A 21,059-nucleotide genomic window follows, 5' to 3' on the forward strand; every position below is an offset into this window, starting at 1 on the left:
TTTACAATTCCACCAACAATGAGGCTATCTTCTTAGATAGCTGAGTATATAGAGAAGAGTAAGGTTCAAAACAAACTGGAAAGGTAGGAAGGGGTCAGATTATCAAGGGCTTTAAAAGCCAAACAGACAAACAATTTTATATTTGAACCTGGATGTCTCTGGAGTTTATTAAGTAAATGGTTGACATCATCACACTTATATTTTAGGAAAATCATTTTGGCAACTGAGAATTGGAGTGGGGAGAGATTTGAGTCATGGAAACCAAGCAGAAAGTCATTGAAGTATTTTGGTTTAAAGTGATGAAGGCCTCCGGGATGGTGGTTTTTGGTCAAAGGAGAGAACAGTACTACCCAAGATATGTTACAAAGGTAGAATAGACTGGAGCTAGCAACAGATATATGGAGTGACTGTCAAAAGTTGAGGATGAAAGTTGAAGATGAGTTTAGTTTTGGACCTGTTGAATTTAAGATCATTAAAGGACATTGAATTCAGGATCATCAACAAGCACTTGGAAATGTAAAATTGGAGGTCAGGAGAGATGTTAAGGCTGGATAAAAAGACCTGAGAATAATCTGCAGAGCAATAATTGAATCTGCTGGAATTGATAAGATCACTATGAAAAGTAGTATAGAGAGTAAAGAGAGAAGGGTCCAGGATAGAATCTTGAGAGCTACCCATAATTAGCAGGAAGAAACCGAATGATAATCCAGCAAAGAACACTGAGAATGAGTAGTCAAACAGGTAAAGGGAAAACCATAACACTGTGCCCGTAATAGGATTGTGTGACCCTAAGAAGTTGTGCAGCTGCTTTTTGATTGTCCTGCTGATATATAGATGCACCTGGTTTTTTTTCTCCTTGACTCGAAGTAGTAGAGGCATGCCTCACTACATGAAGTAGATAGATCCCTGAACAGTCCCATGACAATATATTTTTATGGTAAATGGCATCAATTTTTTAAGAAATTAAAATAACTTTCTACTTATAGATACCCTCCTGTAATTATTTGTAAAGCAATATTAATTATTAATCCAAAAAAATGTCTTTTCTGCATGAGTGGACATTTTTTTTCTCTTGCATTTAAGTTTTAACTCACCTTATGCAAACCCTCTGTGGAAATTTTCAATTTTCAAAAAGAAAAATTGGGGAGAAGTAAATTGCTTTAAAGGATTACCTGTTTTAGAGCTAGAAAGTCTCACCCATTTTATAGATGAGGAAACTTAGGACAAGAGAGATAAAGTGACTTGGCAAATAGTAATTAGCAGGTCTAAGTTTCAGACTCTGCTCTTCTAGCTTCAGATTTAATGCTCTTTCCCCTATTGCACACTTCTCATTTAATGCAAAGTTGTCCCATAGATTACACACACACACACACACACACACACACACACACACACACCCTACAGAGATGAATCACTAGTCAGGCAAGCTGTAGAATGGGTGGGGCCACCCTGGGGTTTATACATATGTTGTTCAGTCAGAAAGAGGTTTCAAATTCACTCAACTGACTGGTAACTTTGTAGCTGAAAAAAGGAAGGTAAATGCATTTTTTTTACTATTATTTTATTGTTCCTAAGTTTCTTAAGGTATTCTCTTGCCATGCAACTCTGTCAAAAGTATATACTGTAAATAGTTTCTTGGGAAGAAGAAGTCATGTAAGAAGAATATAAGTTTTTAAGGTTGACTAGCTTCTCAGCAAACAAAAAAGGCAAAACAGAAGCAAAGATTAATGTCAGTTGACCTACCATATATTGTATTTTAAAAGCATTGATGAGGTCATGTAAAATATATTTTAACTCTGTTGTCTAAATCAGTTTTGACCCAAGAAATTTGTCCCTCCTGAAAAAAGATGCTTATTTATCAGTCTACAAACATTATTAATAGCCTACCATGTGCCAGGTACTGTGCCTAGGCTCTGGGAATAACAAAGCTAATGAATGAGTCATGGCTAGTGTGGAATAATGGAATGAATACTGGATGATGAATCAAAGGACCTGGGTTCTATTTCTATCTCTATTAACTTATTAAGCTGAAAGATCTTTATAAAGTCCTTCAATTGCTAAGAACCTCAATTTTCTTTCTTTTTTTTTTTTTTTATAAAAAAAGAGGATTGAACTATATTATTTTCAAGAACTCTCTTGAATCTAGAATTTAAATAATTTTATTGTTCTATGCTTCTTGCATGTTAGCAAGCCTAATATAAATCATACAAACTTTTGGAATAAATTCCTTTCCCATGATCTTAATTGAGAACATTTGCTTTTCTTTTGCCTGTTGCTGGTCATTGGCAATATTTAAATGTGCTTATTATGTCTCTGTATTGTTATATTCTTGTAAATAGAGCTCCCAGAATAGAACTACTAACCTTTGTAAAATGAAACCAATGACTAGTCTGCTGGGAGACCATGGGAGATCTCTGAATTCAGGGAACTGAGGATTGAATCCTGCTCTTGACACTTAATAAATTTGTGATTATCAACCATTTATTTAATTGCTCTGGACTATAAAATTCACTAGTCTGGGCGGTTTGAGTACTTGTCCCACTTCACTGAATGTCTCCAGGCCTCAGTCTGTTCTTCCTTAAAATATGAGGGTAGGATTGGTTGACCCCTAAGATTCTTTTCAGCTTTAAATCAGTGATCCTTGCATTCTCCAATTTACGGGTGATTGAGAAGTAGCCTTGGCAAATTCTAAAGTGCTATAGTTATGTGATCAGTGGCTATTAACATAGATTAAAAATAATGGACATTTGTGTGGTACTTAAAGATTTGCAAAGTGCTTCCCACTCTATTCCATATTGTTTTAGGAGCTAGGAGTCATTTATAAAAATCACCCAGGGATGCTAAAAATGATTTAAAAAAAATTTGCCTCTATAGTTCACAAAAGAGGAATAAGCAAGACTGCATGGCAGGCAGGGTCCACAGAAGAATTATACAAGCTTTACATGATGGTAGAATGAAAAAGAGGCTTTAATGAGGTTCTTAGCTAATCTTCCTTTTTGAGCCTTTTGATTTCATTCTCTGGTCACTCCTTCTCATCACTGTGAGAAATGGCTGGGATCTCAACCTTTTCACCATAGTAGAGCCTTCACTCATCACCCCTGTGAGCTCTCCAAAGGAATGCTAACATATACCAATTCATTTACTTTCAACAACAGCCCTGTGATTAATGTCTATCATCCTTATTTTTAATATGGACAAGCTGAAGCTTGGACAGGTAAAGTGACCTGCTCTTGTTCACATAAGTAGCAAATATCAAAAGTGGAATTCAAGGTTTTTTTGATTCCATGTCTGGTGACAAAATCATTGAAGGTGAGAATTTTTTTCTCCCTCCCTTCCTTCCTCTCTCCCTCCCTCCTTCTCTTCCTTCCTCCCTCCCTTCCTTCTTTCCTCCCTCCCTTCCTTCCTTCTTTCTTTTCTTCCCTTCCCTCCCTCTTTCTCCTCTCTCCTTCTTGTCTTCTCTCTCTCTCTCTCTCTCTCTCTCTTTCTTTCAGCACTTGGTCTGATTGATTGACATTCAGGGTTTGGGGTTTCTTTTTCTTTTTTTTTTTTTTTTAGGTCTCAGCAGTTGGACAATGAGTTATTTCAGTGAAGCAAATGCCAAATTTGCCTTTAAGCTTTTCAGAGAATTGCAACAAAATGCGAAGGATAATGTGGTCATTTCCCCTCTGAGTATCTCAGTTGTTATGGCCATGGTCTTATTTGGAGCCAGAGAGAAAACTGCATTTCAAATGCGGAAGGTAAATAAGTGCAAACTGTTTGGTTTCATTTCCTCAAATGGCTATTTTGTGGTCTTGTTACAGAAAGAAGGTTTTTTGCTTCATTTTATATATTTATTTGTTTGTTCTATAGACTGTGTGCCAGATAAAGACTTGTGGAATTTTATAATAAGTCCTAATTTAAGGTAATTTTTGCATAGCAAAAATCTGGTTCTGCCATACAAATCAGACTTTCATGTTAGATTTGCCTAAGGCATGTCTCAATCACCCAGTTGAAGTACATTCTTATTTGCACTTGGTTAAGATTTGTTTGCATTTTCTTAGTATACACCAAATTAGATAGAAGGGCTTAAATTTTTTTTAATGTAACTTTATTTTTATAATCTGAAAAGTATACAGAGTGTATCCATTATTAATTATAAGGTAGTATAAACTGATAGGAATCTGAAAGCCTTGGTCTGATCCCATAACACAATTATATATATATATATATACACACTTTGTTTGTTTAGGAAATGCTAACATCTCTGCTAAGGAGTCTTAACTGAAACTGAGAGAATGAAATAAAACATGGATATATATATAATGCTGGATTTAAATTACTGGATTAAAATCCTAACTCTGCATTTTACTCTCTGTGTGATTATGGGAAAGTCATCTTATCTCTCTGGGCCTCAGTTTCCTCAGTTGTAAAATGAGAGAATTGGATTTTATTTCTAGAGTCCCTTTCAGCTATATATCCACAATCCATTTACTATTATTTCCCAAATCTATAATTGAGACATGCACATATTTTCTTTCCTCCTCTCCTCTATAACAATATTTTGTATATTTTTCAGGTGCTTCATTTAGATGAAGTTACAAAAGGTGTCAGGCCAAGTATGGAAGAAAGTCATGGTGCATCAGCAGAGGTAAGCTATATGACAGTAGGGACTGGATGACCCATCCATGAACCAATACATACTACAAATGGACCCCCATTACACAAATGTGAGTGTCGGAAAAGGAAAAAGAAACAAAGACTAGCTCTTCTGATTTGCTGATTTTCCCAAAAAGGGATATAGGCTAGCATCTGATAAAGAAGTACCTTAGGTCCAGGATCCTTCTGTTGACTCAAAAGGGAAGAAGCTGTCCTCTAATGTTCAAGGAAGAAGCTCTCTTTCTTTATTATTTGCTTCAAACCCAGAGTTGGTTATTCTAAATTTGAAATGTGAAAGATATAGGAACAGGCTCTGCATGTGGCGTAAAGAAAAAGCTATAGTTGTTATTATTCAGTCATTTTTAGTCATGTCTGACTCTTTGTGACCCTATTTGGTTAAAAAGTAGCAAAGATACTGGAGTGGTTTGTCATTCTTTTCTTATGCTAATTTTATGGATCAGAAAACTGAGATAAACAAGACATTTTATCCACTGTGCCATGTGTTTATTTGTTGCAAATGAGTTTTCATGTTTTGGGTGGAAGTGGTTGGGAGAGTTGTGTGTGGGTGTGTGGGGGGAGGGAGATGTTGACAGTGATATAAAAAGAAGCATACATGACATATTAAAAATACATAGAAGAGAGCAGAAGGAAGCTTTTCCTGGTCTAGGATCAGCTCAAAAATCTTCTCTTTACCTGAAGGCTGAATGCGGCACACCTGAAGAGGTCCATTCCCAGTTTCATTCCCTCTTAGCAGAAATCAACAAACCCAATGATGATTATTCATTGGCCATTGCTAACAGACTCTATGGAAGCCAGACATTTCAGTTCCTGCAGGTAAGTGCTCTGGCTTTATCACTGATAATTTAAAGTTAGATGTGGAATACATTGGTCTCAAGAACACATCATTTTCTCTAACCTACACCAACTCAATTGATAGAGGTAACAAGAGTAGCAGGTGAAGATGTACGGCACATGTCTAGCATTTTCAAACTGGTTTTCGGAGTTTTTTTCACTTTTTTAGATTCTCTGTGTGTTCAGGGCTCAGAGTCCTTAGGTTTTCAGGTTCAGAAACTCAATTTCCAATTTAGTAATTTACAATGAGCATATATATTTTACATGATATCTATGATTAGTCATTTGCAAAAGACTCTGCTTAGTGGAGTTTGTCCCATCAAGAGTCTAAATTACATATCACATTTGCTCTGTAAGCAAAGGATCAGAAAAAAAAAAAAAAAAAAAACCTGATTGTTGACAATAGTAACATTGTAGATAAACCAATGAATTTTTTTCTATCCAATCAGATTTTTCTCAATATTCTTTGTTGATAATAATAATGATAATATGTAATATATATAATATATAATAATGATGCATATAAAGCATCAAGTTTGCAAAGCACTTTACATATTAACTTAGTTGATCCTTTTCACAACTCTGTGTTATAAGTTCAATTATTATTCCTGTTTTACAGATGAGAAAGGATTATGTGATTTGCCCAGGGTTATAAGGCTACTGTCTAAGGCAGAATTTGAATTCAGGTCTTTAATCTTTAATAAGAGAGGAATTTTTACTACAGTGATAATATGAAATCTGTCATAGGTTCAGAACAAAAATAAGTAGTCACTATAATGGTGGATTATTTCCATTATAATGCATCCATTTTTTGAGGTTTTCTTCTTATAACTAAGAACTAGATCTCTACAAGCTTTTTGCTGACTTGTTTAAGGTATTTGCCTCAAGTTGCTCTGAAGTGTTGCTTGAAAAGCTTAGATTCTCTTGAGACTTCTAAAGTTCCAAGAATGAGCCCAGTCTGTACCTGCAGAATACTTGAGGAGAATGGTCCAGATGTCTAATGTCAAGATACCCACGTATAGTAGAAATCAGACTGGATTAGAAAGTCAGGAGTTATGGAATCACCTCTTAGCTTTGCCATGGACTATCTCTGTGACTTTGATCAAGTCACTCTAACTCATTTCTTGTTTCTAAAATGACAGATCTGGACTAGGTAATCTTTATAGTTCCTCCCACCTCTAGAGATGTGATCATTATGTTCAATTTAGGTGACCATTAAGTGCTGAAATGTCAATTCTCGAAGCCATATCCAACAATGGGGAGATTATTAGAAGAAACCATTCAACTCTAGAGGAGACCTTCTGAACCCCACAGGGGACTCTCATGCCACCATCTTCAGATGGTTTCTTCAGACAGTTACTGATGCTTTTTTCCAATCCCATAATGATCAGTGTTTATCAATATGTATATATAATTAGACCAATAAGGATCTCCAGCAGGGAAAAGACAAACCTGTTATCTTCTAAAAGAAAGATCTTTGAAGTGCAGTATTAGCTTTTACATAGTCTGATCCTCTTCTGCAATGACTTGGAACTTTGACCTTTCCATTGCTTAATAGTCTGTTCTCTGGCAGACTATTCAGAACATAACTCTTCTTCTATTCAGTTCCACACCCATCCACACTCAGTTATTTATTTATTATTTATTTTGCCCATCCCATTGCTGGAGTATATGCTTTTTATAATTGTTTATCTAAATGCAACTGTTCTCATTTTGTTAATCTATCACTAGGTCAATTATCCACATTTATAACTACAGCTTTTATAATTAAAAAAGGTACTTGTAAACATTTTATAGGTTATTAATTTGCTTTTAGTGCTGTTTCCAGATAAACATGCCAAATAGACTGATCCTTATTTTCCTTTTGAGTAACCACAGAAACTCATGACCAATTACCATTGAGTCAGTATGGGGCAAGGAAAAGAGGGTTAGATTTGGAGTTAAAGGGCCTAGCCTTGAATTCTGTCTGTCACTTATATGTGAGCTGAGGCAAATTTAACTTCTCTTTACAGAAATTTCATATCTGCAAACTGATGCATTTGGGTTAGATGAACTATAAGTTTCTTCCAACCCCAAGTCTATAACCACTGGGACCATGTTTTAGGATTGTTGAGTGGTACAGTTATTTAAATATTATATATTTATATTTTGCATTCCATAACATTTAAGATATAACACTTTCCCCCTTGGCATTAGCTATTTGTATTCTCTATTCCCTGTATTTGGCCAATACATGCATATATATTTTCATATTTCTCTGTTGTTTCAAAGCCTTACTTAGAAGGTGTAAAGAATATCTACCAAGCAGGACTGGAAACAGTGGACTTTTTACATGCTTCTGAAGACAGTCGAAGGAAGATTAATTCATGGGTTGAAGATCAAACAAATGGTAAATAAGAAAAAAAAAAGCTTTACTTTTCTTGATTTTTCTAAAAGGTAATATTTAGATGCACATTAAATTTGACACAGTTGTCTAGTAGAAAAATCAGTGAGCTGGGAATTGCCAAGAAGTCTGGGTTCTATCTTAATTCTGCCAATTAGTTAATTGGTGATAATCCAGGTAAACTGTTTGGTTTCTAAATCTGGAAATGAGTGTGTTAAGTAGACAAACTCTCAAACACTGCTGTTGAAAAGAATTGGTCAATGACTTGTCAAACTTCTGGTACCTAAGATGAATCTAGGATATCTCTATTTACATACCTCCTATGTTTGTTTTTAAATATTGCTACTTCCATCCTATAACTGTTTGTGATTTCAAAGACTGCTTTCTCTGTTCCTTAGCTGTTCTTGCTCCTTGACAGATTCATTTCTAGAAGACAGAGGTATTGGTGATAGTTACTGATACTTTTCTCCAATCCCATAATGATCAGTGTTTATCACTGTGTGTAACTAGACCAATAGGGGTCTCCAGCAGTGAAAAGACAAACCTGTTATTTTCTAAAAGAAAGATCTGTGAAGTGCAATATTAGCTCTTACATAGTCTGATCCTCCTCTGCAATGACCTGGAACCTTGACCTTTCCATTGCTTAATAGTCTGTCCTCTGGCAAGGACATAATCTCTAAATGTGAAGGATCCAGAGTATCAGCAAAGTTTATCAAGTAAAGAATTTAAAATGGTGCTAGTTCAGAGCTGAAAGCATGGGGTAAAGGGGACTGAGCCCTATATTCTAATGGGCTAAAGGACTCCCTTCTCCCTTCCCAGGGCAGTCCAACCAGCCTCTTGAACACTCTTTTGTCTGATCAAGGTTGCTACTCCTCAGGGTCCTATAGCATTGAAACCCATCTGCCAGGATGGAGCTAATTGCATTCCTTGCTCTACTCCAGTTCTAAATGAGCAGCAACTCCAAATGAAGTTGGTGGAATGATGTTATGTGACATGCACCATTTGTGTGGAATTAGCTGTGGGGATTAGGGATACAGGTTGTAGTTTGACTGAATTTTCCCTAGAAGCCTGAATTCCTATATGTGACTTAGATCCTAATGGCACAGGTTTATACTTTGAACTTGAGATGTGAGAAGGAACAAATAATCTCAGGGGAAAAGGGTGTCAATAAAGTAGAGGTATTTTATCAGTCTTTTTTCCAAAAATGTCTTTTTCTCCCACCATAGGGGTTTCCTCATATGCTCTTTCTAGTTTAGAACCTTTTTTTGTTATTATTTGAGAAAACTCCAAATGGGGATTTCTTGACAAAGATGTTGAAATAGTCTGGCATTTCCTTCTCCAGTTCATTTTACAGATGAGTAAACTGAGGCAAACAGGTTTAAATGATTTGCCCAGAGTCATATAACTAGTAAGTGTCCCAAGCTAGATTTGAATTTAGGCCCCAAGGTTTATCTTTTATCTACAATGTTTGGGTTATATCCTTTTCTCCTCAAAGTCTAACTTCTTGTGTTTGCTTTGCTTCAACCCTTATCTTCATGGAAACTAATCTCCTCTGGCTCAAGGGATTAACTAAAGTTAGAAATAGTTCCTGTGGCAATTTGCTAATGAACTAGAGATAGAGGACTTGTTCCCAAGAAATATTAATCAAAGTTTTTTTTTTTTTCCAAAATGTTTATTTTTGTTGTCTAATCCACTAATGATTCTGGTTGGTCCAGCTTTTTAGTAGGGGATGGTGCCACCATTGAAGGCTATTATGTTTGGGTAGGCATAGATTGAAAACCTCTTCATCTAAATGGGCTTAGTGTAGTACTTTGAAGACATGGAAGACATTTTGGTTGAATTGAATAAAAGAGATGAGACCTTTGGTACTCCAGGGGTGGGTGTGGGTATGGGGGAGGATATTGACCTATCAATCCCTTTTTAAGAGTTGTTTGGAAATGTGAGTGGTTTCAAAATGTGGAAGAATCTTTTTTCTGACCCCATGTCTATCCTACAGAGATTATATATTAGTCCCATTAACCATCCATGAGAATGCTGCAATCTTTGTTGGCAAACTTCTTGGCACAGTTTCTGTAAATGCAAAAAAAAAAGAGAGAAAATGTGATATTTATTCTTTTGTCTTCTTATTTTTGTCAAAGGAAAAATCAAGGAGCTATTTTCAGCAGGTACTATTGACCCAACTACTGTCCTGGTACTGGCAAATGCCATTTATTTCAAAGGAAAGTGGGCCATGAAATTTAAGCAAGAAAAAACTCAAGAAACAAATTTCAGGACAAGCAAGGTACTGAAAAGATACCTTTTGTTTTCCTTTTTATTATTTTCTTTTATTAATTTTATTTTAATAGATATCTTTTGTTTTTATACTACCTTTATTTTCCTTCTTTAATCAGCAAGCCTTTCCTTTCAACAAAAAAGAAAAAACATAGTTCAGAAAAAATATGCAAACACAAAAATGTTTAAACTTTTCAATAATGTTTGCTGTTTTATCTGCAGGAAGTTAGAAAAATAGTCATTTTATATTACTAAACTAGAAAAAAGTTTTTTTTTATATCATAAGACTTTATTTACAAGTGCTTTTAACCAAGGAACAAAACAACAAATATTTACTAACCATCAACTATGTGCCAGACAATATAGGAAGAAGTATCACACAAAGAATCATGAAAAACAGCTATTATCTTTAAGAGGCACAATTCCTTTAGGTAAAGATGATACCAAAAGATAAAATATTTGGAAGCACTGGAATAGATTTCTCAAGACACTACATAGCTAATTACTGAATCCAGATAAGAAATATTATAGTTTACAGCAGGGAAAAATCACTGTGGGTTAGAGTGGTTGGGAAATGGTGGTGGTGGTGGAAGAATTTGCACTGCATGCTAAAGACTGATAAGCTTTCAAAAATCATAACAGATGAAGGAGGGTATCCTAGTTAAGGAGAAAAGCATACGATACAGTCAAAGGAAATTTTACTTGGAAAGAATAATGAAAAGATAAAGACTATTTTTTTTAATTCCATGCAAGCACAAAGGATATTACTATATCCTGTATGAAGAACCAGATGGATGAACTCTGAGAGAAAGATTTATTTTAGATGTTATATTCCTGGAACCTAGGACACAATCTTAGGTTATCAGAGTTAAAAGAAACTTTGGAGACCATCATATTTACCATAACTAATGAAACATCTCTGATGATAGTGATGATGATGATGATTCGTGATACAGTGGAAAGAAAAGTAGCTTTTAGTTTAAATCTCACTTCTTAAGGGACTTCCCCTATTCTCAGTCTTGTAATCTGCTTTTTTTCCCTCAGTTTTCTCAGCTGCAAAATAGAGTTAGAAATATAAGTCATCAGAAGAACTTTCCATTTCTAGATCTATGATTTAATGACTATAAAAAAATTTCTTCAAGATAGATTCACAGATTTGGGAGACTACTTATTTAGTCCATTGACTATTTACTCCAAGTCATGCCTAAAGAGAATACTCACTACAAGCTAAACTTCTCAAGATACTTTCTCATAACTTGCTGCTCATCTCGGTCTATGCTTTCCAAATAATCAAAATTAGTTCTAAAATGTAATGGTCAGGATGAAACTAAACCTAGATGTGGCATTCAGGCCACCTACATGTGGCCTGAATCAGGGTATAAGATTGTTATTCAGTCATTTTTCAGTACTGCCCAAATCATGTGACTTCATTTGGGTTTTCTTGGCAGAGATGCTTGATTGGCTTACCATTTCCTTTTCACAAGATTAAGTGTCTTGCCCAGAGACATATGGCTTGTAAGCATCTAAGGTCAGATTTTAACTCTTGTCTTTCTAACTCCATGCCCAATGCTATGTACACTATGGCTTCACCTAGCTGCCTTGGCATAGTAGATAGTAGTTTTTAATAAATATTTAACTTAAGTTCTTAAATTTATGATTGATCTAGTAATTAGCAAAATTTCTGGCACATAGTAAGTACTTAATAAATATTAGTTGATATTGGCTGATCTAGAGCAAGAAGGGATTTTAGAGATTATTGAGCATAATCCCTTTATTTTATCGATGAGGTAATGAGACTGAGAAAAATTAAGCAAATTATCCACATTTATTCAACTAACCAGTGGCACACCTCTACCGAGAACCAATCTAACCCCTTATTTAGTTCTTTCTCACTATGCCAGGCACACTTTCCCTGTTTTTCTTTTTGTGGGCATTTTCCTTGTCTCCCTGCCCGCTCCCTAACCCCCCAAAACTTTTCCCACCCTGCAAAAGGTTCCAGAAGCTTCAGGCCAATGCTAGGATGCAGCAGGGAGGAGAATCCATTTCTTCCCTGTTCTTGAAACTAGCTGCAGGCTTTCTGGCTTTTCCTCTGTAGTTGGTGCATTTAATTTGGCTATTCAGTGCAAACCTCTTCTATTGACTTTTGTCTGTGTTAGTTGAATCTAGAGTCTTCCAGGAGTCTAAATAATTCTTTCACCATATTTGCTTTGTATATGTTATCTTAAAGAAAACTAAAGTGACAGACTCTCAGGACCACTAGATGCCAGAAATCAATCAAAATGGATTGTTTTTCTGGCTAAGGACAACTGGGATTTGGCAAATTCAAGAATAGGAGCTGTCTTATAGAAAGCATTGTTGTCTTATTGAAAGCAAATAAATAAAGCCTTGAATAGGTATAAGACCTGATGTGATTTGAGGACAACCAGGAATACACTGTGTTCCAGGTTATTTCCTTCATTTTATCATCAATCAACTAGCATTTACTGAGTACTTATTATGTGTCAGGCACTGTAGTAGATATTGCAAACAAAAGTATAAAGAATGAAAGAATTCCTGCTACAAAGGAGTTTATATTTCTAAAGCAGGAGACAACAAAGTACAAGTGTAATCACATACAGTGTCAACAGACCTGGAACTAACCTTTAACCTGTGAGAAGCCAGAACTGAATAGAGCAGGATAGAGTCAGGATACAAACAGCAGTTTAATTAATTTCAGAGTGAGGTAAATGACATTTGCAAATGGGAGCTTCCTCACCCTCCTTCTCTACCCCCAAGGAGGAGGGCATTTCTCTGCTGATTTTGGGATCACTTGTATATATGAAAGGGATTGGACTACATAATGATTCTTACGTCTTGAGACAGTTTTCATGTTTCACATTTTTTAGGACAACACAGATGTTCTTGAGTATCATGGGAATAGTTATTGTGTCAACCTTTAGGGTTTGTGACTACCCTGTGGGATTACAGAACCAGAGTTCTGGGGAGGTAACAGGAGTGTGATACCTGTCAGTACCAAGGAACAGGGATTATGAACATGAGATAGATGGCTCAGGGAAATAAGGGAAGCTAAATTCCTTAGTGACATTTTGCCAAAGGGTGAGATAATTTCAAGGTGCAAAGGATAATTGTTATTCCAAATTCAGGACACAGCTTGCTTCCTGGGCCCTAGCTCTGGGAAACTGTAGAGGGCTGAAATTATGGAGTTGATGCAGGAGGTCAGGACTGCTGAGCGCTTGAGGCTAACTTCTGATTGGACGATACTCTATGGGCATATGCTTGGAAAATGGTTCTTTCCACTATCCATACTGGCTCAATGATTGATGTATAGAGGATTGTAGGAGGGATTGGGCGTAAAGTAAAGCCAGCCAGAGGGACACTCTCGGTGGTAGTCGAGAGGGAAGGTGGTCTCAGAGATTCTTCTTCCATCATGTTCAATCCTGCATCTGGGGACCAAGAATAAAGACTGAAGACTTTTGCTTATCCTGACTCTGGGTGATTCTGGAGTATCCTGGATGCTAGTGCAATCATTACAGGAAATAGGGTATCTTCAAAATATTTTTACAATAACATAAATATAAAACAAATAAATTTTAAAAATATACATCACAATTAAATAAAAGATAGTATGAGAGAGAGTTATATTGACAAATAACACATTTATTAAGAACTTAATGTGAGTCAGGTACTTTGCTAAATGCTGCTTATTTAAACATGATCATCCAAGATAGTTTTAGCTTCAATGAACTTTCAATCTCATGGGAGAAGACAGTATATAAAGGAGGAGGAAGGAAAAGTCCTTCCTAAAATTGTGATCCCTGAGAGAGATTCATCAAAAAGGAGAGGAGAGCCTCTTGTCAGAGATTTCTCCAAAGTGGCAAGACAGCATGTAAGAAGAAGGAATCCAGAGAGTCCAGACACGAGTCTGGAATCCTTTATAAATGTGGTGGCTCCAGGGAGGGTACTAGTATTTGAAGGGAATCAAGAAAGGGAGACAATAAAGAAAATAGACACAAAAGATAGTAGTTGAATTGTGTCCTAAAGGAAGAGAGAACTCCATGAGATATCTATAAAGAGGGAGTGCATTACATGCTTAGTGCAAAGACATGGAAGTAGGAAATATTATTTACAAGGAAGAGAGAGAAAGACAGACTGGCTAGATTATACAGTGCAGGAAGAAAAATAATTCCCATTATACTTGGAAAGAAGATTTGGGGGTTTGAAAGATAGGTTAGGGCCAATTGTAAGGAGTTATAAAAATTAAATTGAAACATTTTGATTTTTATCCTTGAGGCAATAGGAAGCCATTAGAATTGGTAACTAGGGAAGACATGTGGTCAAATATTTGTGTAAGGAAAATTTCTTTGGTACCAGTATGTAGGATGCATTAGAGTGATGAGGGACTTGAGTCAGGGAGATCATTATAAATCTATTGTAATAATAAAGGCAAGAAGTGATGAGTACCTGAGCTCCACAAGTAGAGAGAAGGGATCAGATACAAGAGGTATTGCATAGGTAAAAGTAGCAAGATTTAGCAACTGATTGGATACATTGTTGAGGATAGTTTTTAAAGCTACAAATCTGAGAAATCAGAAAGATGCTAGTGCCTTTAACAGAAACAGGGACATTTGGAAGAGGGCTCCTGAATCAAGATAATAAGTTTAGTTGAGTTGAGATATCTTTGGGGCATTAACTTTGAAAAGTTTGATATGAAATAGGTGATGCTGAACTAATTCTTAGGAGAGAAACGGATATTGGAGATAGAAATATAGAAAGAGATAAAGATATAAATATATCTCTCTAAAATATATATTTATAAATTATATAATATTTCTAAGATAATATATATTATATATACCTACTGGTCTAAGTGCGTGTATATATATATACATACATACATACATATGCACATATATGTATACATATTCATACGCAAGTGTATATATAGTCAATATTTAGCATTCTTGCTTTCAATTTTCATGATTTTAAACACTCATATGATTGTATTAGTACCTTTATTTTCATTTTACCATTTACAATTTTGTACAATCCCAGCTATGTGCAGCAGAGATAGAATGTCAGAATGTCAGGGATGATATTGAGATCTGACTAGGCTTGGAATCTTCCAAGCAAATGGGGATGTTGCTAGAGGCAAATCTTGGCTGCCTCTTCACTCTGGTACCAAACTCTCCTGTGGCAGAGAGAGTGAAAAAAGGAGGGAAGGAACGGTAGCTGGAGCATTTAAAAAGAACTCGAGACTTGGTACATGGGACTGACCATGTTGGAGTGCTGAGTGATTAGAGTCCTAGCAACATTCCCTTGATTTTCAGAGGGCAGCTACAGTAGAAAGGTGTAGGGAAGTATAGTAAGCAGTACAACTCTTTTGCACCACCATCTGACACAATAGACAGTAAGATTCAAATTAAAAAATATTTTAGTTTTAAGAATTTTATTTGTTGTACAGTATTTATGATATTGTAGTTTTCATGTTACAAAAAGCAAATATTGTCTGAAATTTTTTTAATTAAAAATGTCAGCAGAAAAGGTTATAATTACTAGCAAGAAAAAATGTTTAACATGTTACCAGCTTTACTTGTGTACTGTGTTTTTATGTGTTATTTCATGGTTACTGGGTTAGGAAAAGAGCATATTGTCAAAACTATGTTTTGCTATAAAGGATTTTATATAGAAAAGTATATTTTCAACAATTCTTGGTGAAAAATTATAGTTTCTGGTGGTTGCAGGAACCTAACCCCCTATTTCCCATAGGTTTAATGTATCAACATTCATATTTTTGACAGCTGTTTTCTAAGAAAGTGAAAGTTAAAGACAGAGTGTATGTCTATGTTTCTACACATCTATGTATAGACATATAGATGTATATGCCTATATAAATATTGATATATATATACATGTATATATATATATATATATATATATACACACATATATATGTATATAATGTGTTTGCACATATACCCTAACTTCAAAGAGTTTTCATTCTAATGGGAGAAAACAATACATAAAGAGGAGCTGGAAAAGAGAAAAGTACTCTAGCTTTATTATAGAGGTATCCCTTGATCTTAAAAATAGTCCACAATCCATTAAAAGAAAAAAAAATTACCCCCTATTAATGTCATTCCTCTTGATGCATGTTAGAAATGAAAAATGATAGTAAGTTAGCATAATCAAATGTTAGAAATAAGAAAATGGATAGTAAGTATAATCAAAGATTCCCTGGGCTGGGAATTAGGAAGATTTATTTTCATGAATTCAAATCTGACCTCACTTACTAGTTGTGTGACCTTAGGTCAGGCACTTAAAGCTGTTTGCTTCAGTTCTTTATGTGCAAAATGAATTGGAGAAGGAAATGGTAAACCACCCCAGTATCTTTACCCAAAATGGGATCACAAAGAGTCGGATATGACTGAACAAGTATGAGAAATAATTCCTATTCTGTATTCTAGAACAATATTTTAGTCTTGAAAAGATTGTTATTTTAAAATTAAAATGAATAGTTGATTTTGAATGAATCTGTTGAAATTAATCCATTCATTTTGTTTACACTACTTGCAAAGCTTCTCCAGAATTCCATTTGTGAGAAGCAGAAATAACAACCTGCCACTATTTTGAGCATTCAAATACATCTCACTACTCTTTAATTGCTTCATTTAACTTATATTTTTGAGACTTTTTAATGTAGAACTGTATGTCTCACATCCTTTGACTTCATGCTTATATTTATATATCTGATAATAAAGGACTAAGAAATACTTCCAATGTAGATCTGGATTGTTAATCTGAATCTTTCTGGAGAAATCTGCTCTTAAGGTAACCTGCACTCTAAAGTTGATACTAAAACGATCAATTAGTTAATCCCATGCAGCCATGGTTAAAACTAAATAGTTTGCTGAAGTTGTTAGTTTATTTTTTTTTAAACATACTGACATTTTTGATATAATTGAATTTTTAAAAGGCTAAATTCTAAGGGAAAAAAGCATTTATTGGATAATTATGTTTTCTTTTATTATAGGACACAAGCAGACCTGTACAGATGATGAAACGGACAGGATTCTTCAATATGGGATACATTGAGGAACCTGCAGGGAAGATACTTGAACTACCATATACAAACAAACATCTAAGTATGTTTGTATTGCTGCCTAGGGATGTTGATGGCTTAGAGAAGGTAAAGAACCAGAAGTCCTTTGCTCAGAGTATATTCAAACATTTTCTTAGCAATGGCTTTTAAGTTTATGAAACCACAAATAGGCAATCACCTTCCTTGTGATTGATTACAGTAAAGGATACCTTTTTTGATACCTCAGTTTACCCTTATTTCTTATGAAACATGACCAAAATGAGAGGTTTGAGTTTTCTCAAATTAGATTAGCTTTTACAGAGATCAAGCTTGAGGCAACTGAAATGTTATCAAATGTTGTGAATCATGTCAAAAGTCTCTTGTTGTCTCATTGCTCTGAGATTCCATATGTTTTTACAGAGAGCAAGGCTGTAGTAGAGGGAATGTTTTCAGACACAATATCTTCTGCCATAAGTATCACATACTTTCTACCGAGAGCAAGCTTGTAGTAACTGGAATATTCTCTGAGATAGTATCTCCAGCCACAAATAACTTGTCCTCTGAGTGTTATGTAGTTAAGCTGACATTTGTTTTTTTTTTTCTTCCTGCTCCTGGAGGTGAGAGATCTCCAGGTATCACCCATTGTATATGTCTTCAGATGTATTGATCAATTGGGATGAGTCATTTTTCCCCTTTCTCACATACCTTTCTGCACATGTATGCACATACAGGATCCTCAGGATAAGGAGAAAGGGGTAGAGGAGGGGAAAGGTAAAGAAAAGGAGTGAAGTAAGGGAGGGGGAGAAAGTAGAGAAGAATCCTTTAGCAGGAGAGGAACAAGGTGGGGGTGGGGAAGGGAAGGGAAAGGAAGAAGGTGGACAGCTGCCCATAGCTCTCTTGATTCTGAAGAACAGGGATGAGAACACTTTTAAAGCATTGTTTATATTATTAATTCATATTTCTCTCTTTTTTCATTTATAATGTGAATGGAAACCAGTTTTCTCCACGGATACACACTGTTTACAATTCTGTTGATTTAAAACTTCAGTTACAATTATGACATTTTTCCTTTTTTTTCTTTGTAGTTACAGCAAGGACTCACCTTTGAGAAATTACTAAATTCAATGAAACCTGAAAATATGAGTCAAAAAGAAGTTATTTTGCATTTTCCACGGTTTAGAGTAGAAGAGACTTACTCTCTGAAGCCCATATTGGAAGCCATGGGGATGACAGATATATTTGATACAGAAAGTGCTGACTTTTCAGGAATGACAATACAAAAGGGTTTGGCTGTGTCCAAAGTCATCCATAAGTCCTATGTGGAGGTGAATGAGGAGGGCACTGAAGCAGCAGCTGCTACTGGTGTTGTGGTTGGATATAATTCTTCTAGGAAAGAAGAATTTAAATGTGACCACCCATTTCTCTTCCTCATTCGACACAACAAAAGCAATACTATTCTCTTCTATGGCAGAGTTACTGCCCCTTAATAAAGAGGAGTTGAGAACTAATAAAATAGAAGTTTCTTGAGGGTAGGAACTTTTTCCACTTCTGTCTTTGTATCCCTATAGAACCATATAATGGACACTTAACAAATAAATATTTGTTGAATTAAATTTATTCATGTCAAATGAGAACTGGTTGAAATAACTAGAATGTTTAATTTTCTTTTATATTTTATTCTTATTTTTGGTTCCAAATTCTCCCTTCCTACACTTCCTTGCTCCCATGGCTATTGGAGTCCACCTCTAATGAATACCAAGAGTGTGAATGAATAGCTGAGACCAGGTGGAAGATATGCTTTGCAATCTCCATTTATTAATCCGAGTGCCAGGGTTTATATGCCTTTTAAGCTAGTGTTACAATATTATTAGCTACCTTCAGGTGACATCATATAACCCTTCCAGGGTTAATGAATAATCCATACTATGACATTTCAGTATCTACCTTAACTATTAATACCAAGGTACTTATCAACATGGGACTTGTAAATAGCATAGTTGTGATGCTCATCAACACCAACAAAATAGTTGTGATGTTTATCAATACCAAAGTATTTGAAACAGAGTAGTAAATGGCAGAAATTATCATATTAATGGATTTACCTCAAGTATGTCTTTAATTCATTGTTAAGGGGTAAATAGTATAGTTAAAATGCCTAGTTCCTGTCATGCATCATCCATCAAGATTATCCTAAATTTATCAAATATGTCTTTATGATTCATTGTTAGGGAGATGGTGAGTCAATAGTTTGAATGGCTTGCCTTAATAGAGAGTAGGTCTCAAGTAATACCTGAATCAGACTTTTACTAATCATGGACTTATTCAATACTGGCCCTCTACACATGGAGAAGAGAAGAAATATTATGCCTATTATACATATAAAGTCATGCAAAAATATTTTTATATAAGCCATTTTTTCAGAAAAAAAAGAAAGAGGAAAAATATACAAATCTGCACTGTGACCCCATCATTTCTTTATATGGAAATGGACAGAATTTTTCATCATGAATTCTTTGAAACCATGGTTGATCATTAAAATGATTATGATGAGGGGAGCCCTGAAACTCTTTCTCTTTCTCTGACTTTGGCGGGGAATGCTAAGCTCTCCCCTGAGAGACCAGTCCTAGGGAATCAAGCTAAAGTGGTTTCATTCTGTTATCTGGGGGGGGGGGGGGGGGGGGGGGGGGGGGGGGGGGGGGGGGGGGGGGGGAGGTAGGTGAGTACAGGACCACTCCTACTTAGCCGGAGTTGGAGATTAATTCAGGGACCCTCATTCAATTCCAAGATTTTTTATTTTGATTACAGCTCAAACTGCTCCCAGCCCCCACTAAGAGCTGCCCCCAGCTTCTAGCCAAGGTTTCAATTATAAAAAGAAGCAACTTGGGGTTCACTCCTTGAAGAACTAAAGTAGCTTGCTCAGCTGCAACCCTCTGCCCACTGAAATGATATTCTCTTTCAGCATTACCCCTTATCTTTCTCACCTATTTCCCTTACAAGACCTTATTCAGCTCTCTGTCAGGATTTCTCTGGTAGAAACATTATCTCTCTCTCTCTCTCTCTCTCTGCTAGGACTCCTCCACTAGAAACTTTATATCCTTCTGTCAGGACCTTGCTATCAAGAAATTCAGTCTTTGTATTCATGCATAACAAAGGCTGACTTCCCAATGCCAATAATAAACTTTTTGCCAGTCTAGCTTTTCAGGTTCATAAATTCCTTTACAAAGGATCTCTGCTTCGACCAAAGGGGTTCTCACAACTCTCTGCACTGCCACTGACCTCTTCAATTAGAGTTAAGTCTTTTAAAGTTGATTTTTTTTTATAATATCATTATTACTGTTTTCTCCTGGTTCAGCTCACTTCACTCTGCATCATCAGTTGATATGTCTTTCTAAGTTTTTCTGAAACCATCCTGCTTATCTTTGCTTATAGTACAATAGTATTCCATCATGATAATATAACATAATTCAGCCATTCCCCAACTGAGGAGATATAGGTGAAATCTAAGAGTCTGGGATGCATTCCTTTTCCCTCTTCTGAACTGCCTTATTATTGTTGAGAACACTAAGATCCTCCTAGTTAATGCCTAGTTAACTCCTAGTTACACACACACACACACACACACACACACACACACACACATAAAACTCCTAGTAATAATTACTTGGTATTATTCTTTTCTCCTTATTATCATTCACTTCCCATCTTCAATTTACTAATAAGTCTTGTCAAGTCTTGTTCTTCAACCTCTTCTCTCTTTTAAAACTACTGCCACTCTGCTGCAGAACCTCATCACCTTACATCTGGACAGTTGCATAAGGCTTTAGTTTGTGCTCTTTGACT

General features: G+C 35.6%; 1 protein-coding gene across 1 annotated transcript; it reads left to right on the top strand.

Moving 5' to 3' along the window:
* Positions 1–1,455: 1,455 nt before the first annotated feature.
* On the top strand, positions 1,456–19,845 carry LOC100915997 (serpin B4). The gene is made up of 8 exons (XM_012541226.3): positions 1,456–1,535; positions 3,556–3,737; positions 4,556–4,627; positions 5,335–5,469; positions 7,759–7,876; positions 10,009–10,151; positions 17,172–17,327; positions 18,305–19,845. The coding sequence occupies exons 2-8, from the start codon at positions 3,573–3,575 to the stop codon at positions 18,704–18,706; spliced, it is 1,191 nt and encodes a 396-aa protein (XP_012396680.1). The 5' UTR covers positions 1,456–1,535; positions 3,556–3,572; the 3' UTR covers positions 18,707–19,845.
* Positions 19,846–21,059: the final 1,214 nt, after the last annotated feature.

The sequence above is a fragment of the Sarcophilus harrisii genome, chromosome 1, assembly GCF_902635505.1.
Source record: "Sarcophilus harrisii chromosome 1, mSarHar1.11, whole genome shotgun sequence".
Lineage (NCBI taxonomy): Eukaryota > Metazoa > Chordata > Mammalia > Dasyuromorphia > Dasyuridae > Sarcophilus > Sarcophilus harrisii.

Coding starts and splice junctions, on each gene's coding strand:
- LOC100915997 (XM_012541226.3), top strand. CDS start 3,573: ATGAGTTATTTCAGTGAAGCAAATGCCAAATTTGCCTTTAAGCTTTTC. Junction 3,738..4,555: donor CTGCATTTCAAATGCGGAAG/GTAAATAAGTGC, acceptor TATATTTTTCAG/GTGCTTCATTTAGATGAAGT. Junction 5,470..7,758: donor AGACATTTCAGTTCCTGCAG/GTAAGTGCTCTG, acceptor GTTGTTTCAAAG/CCTTACTTAGAAGGTGTAAA.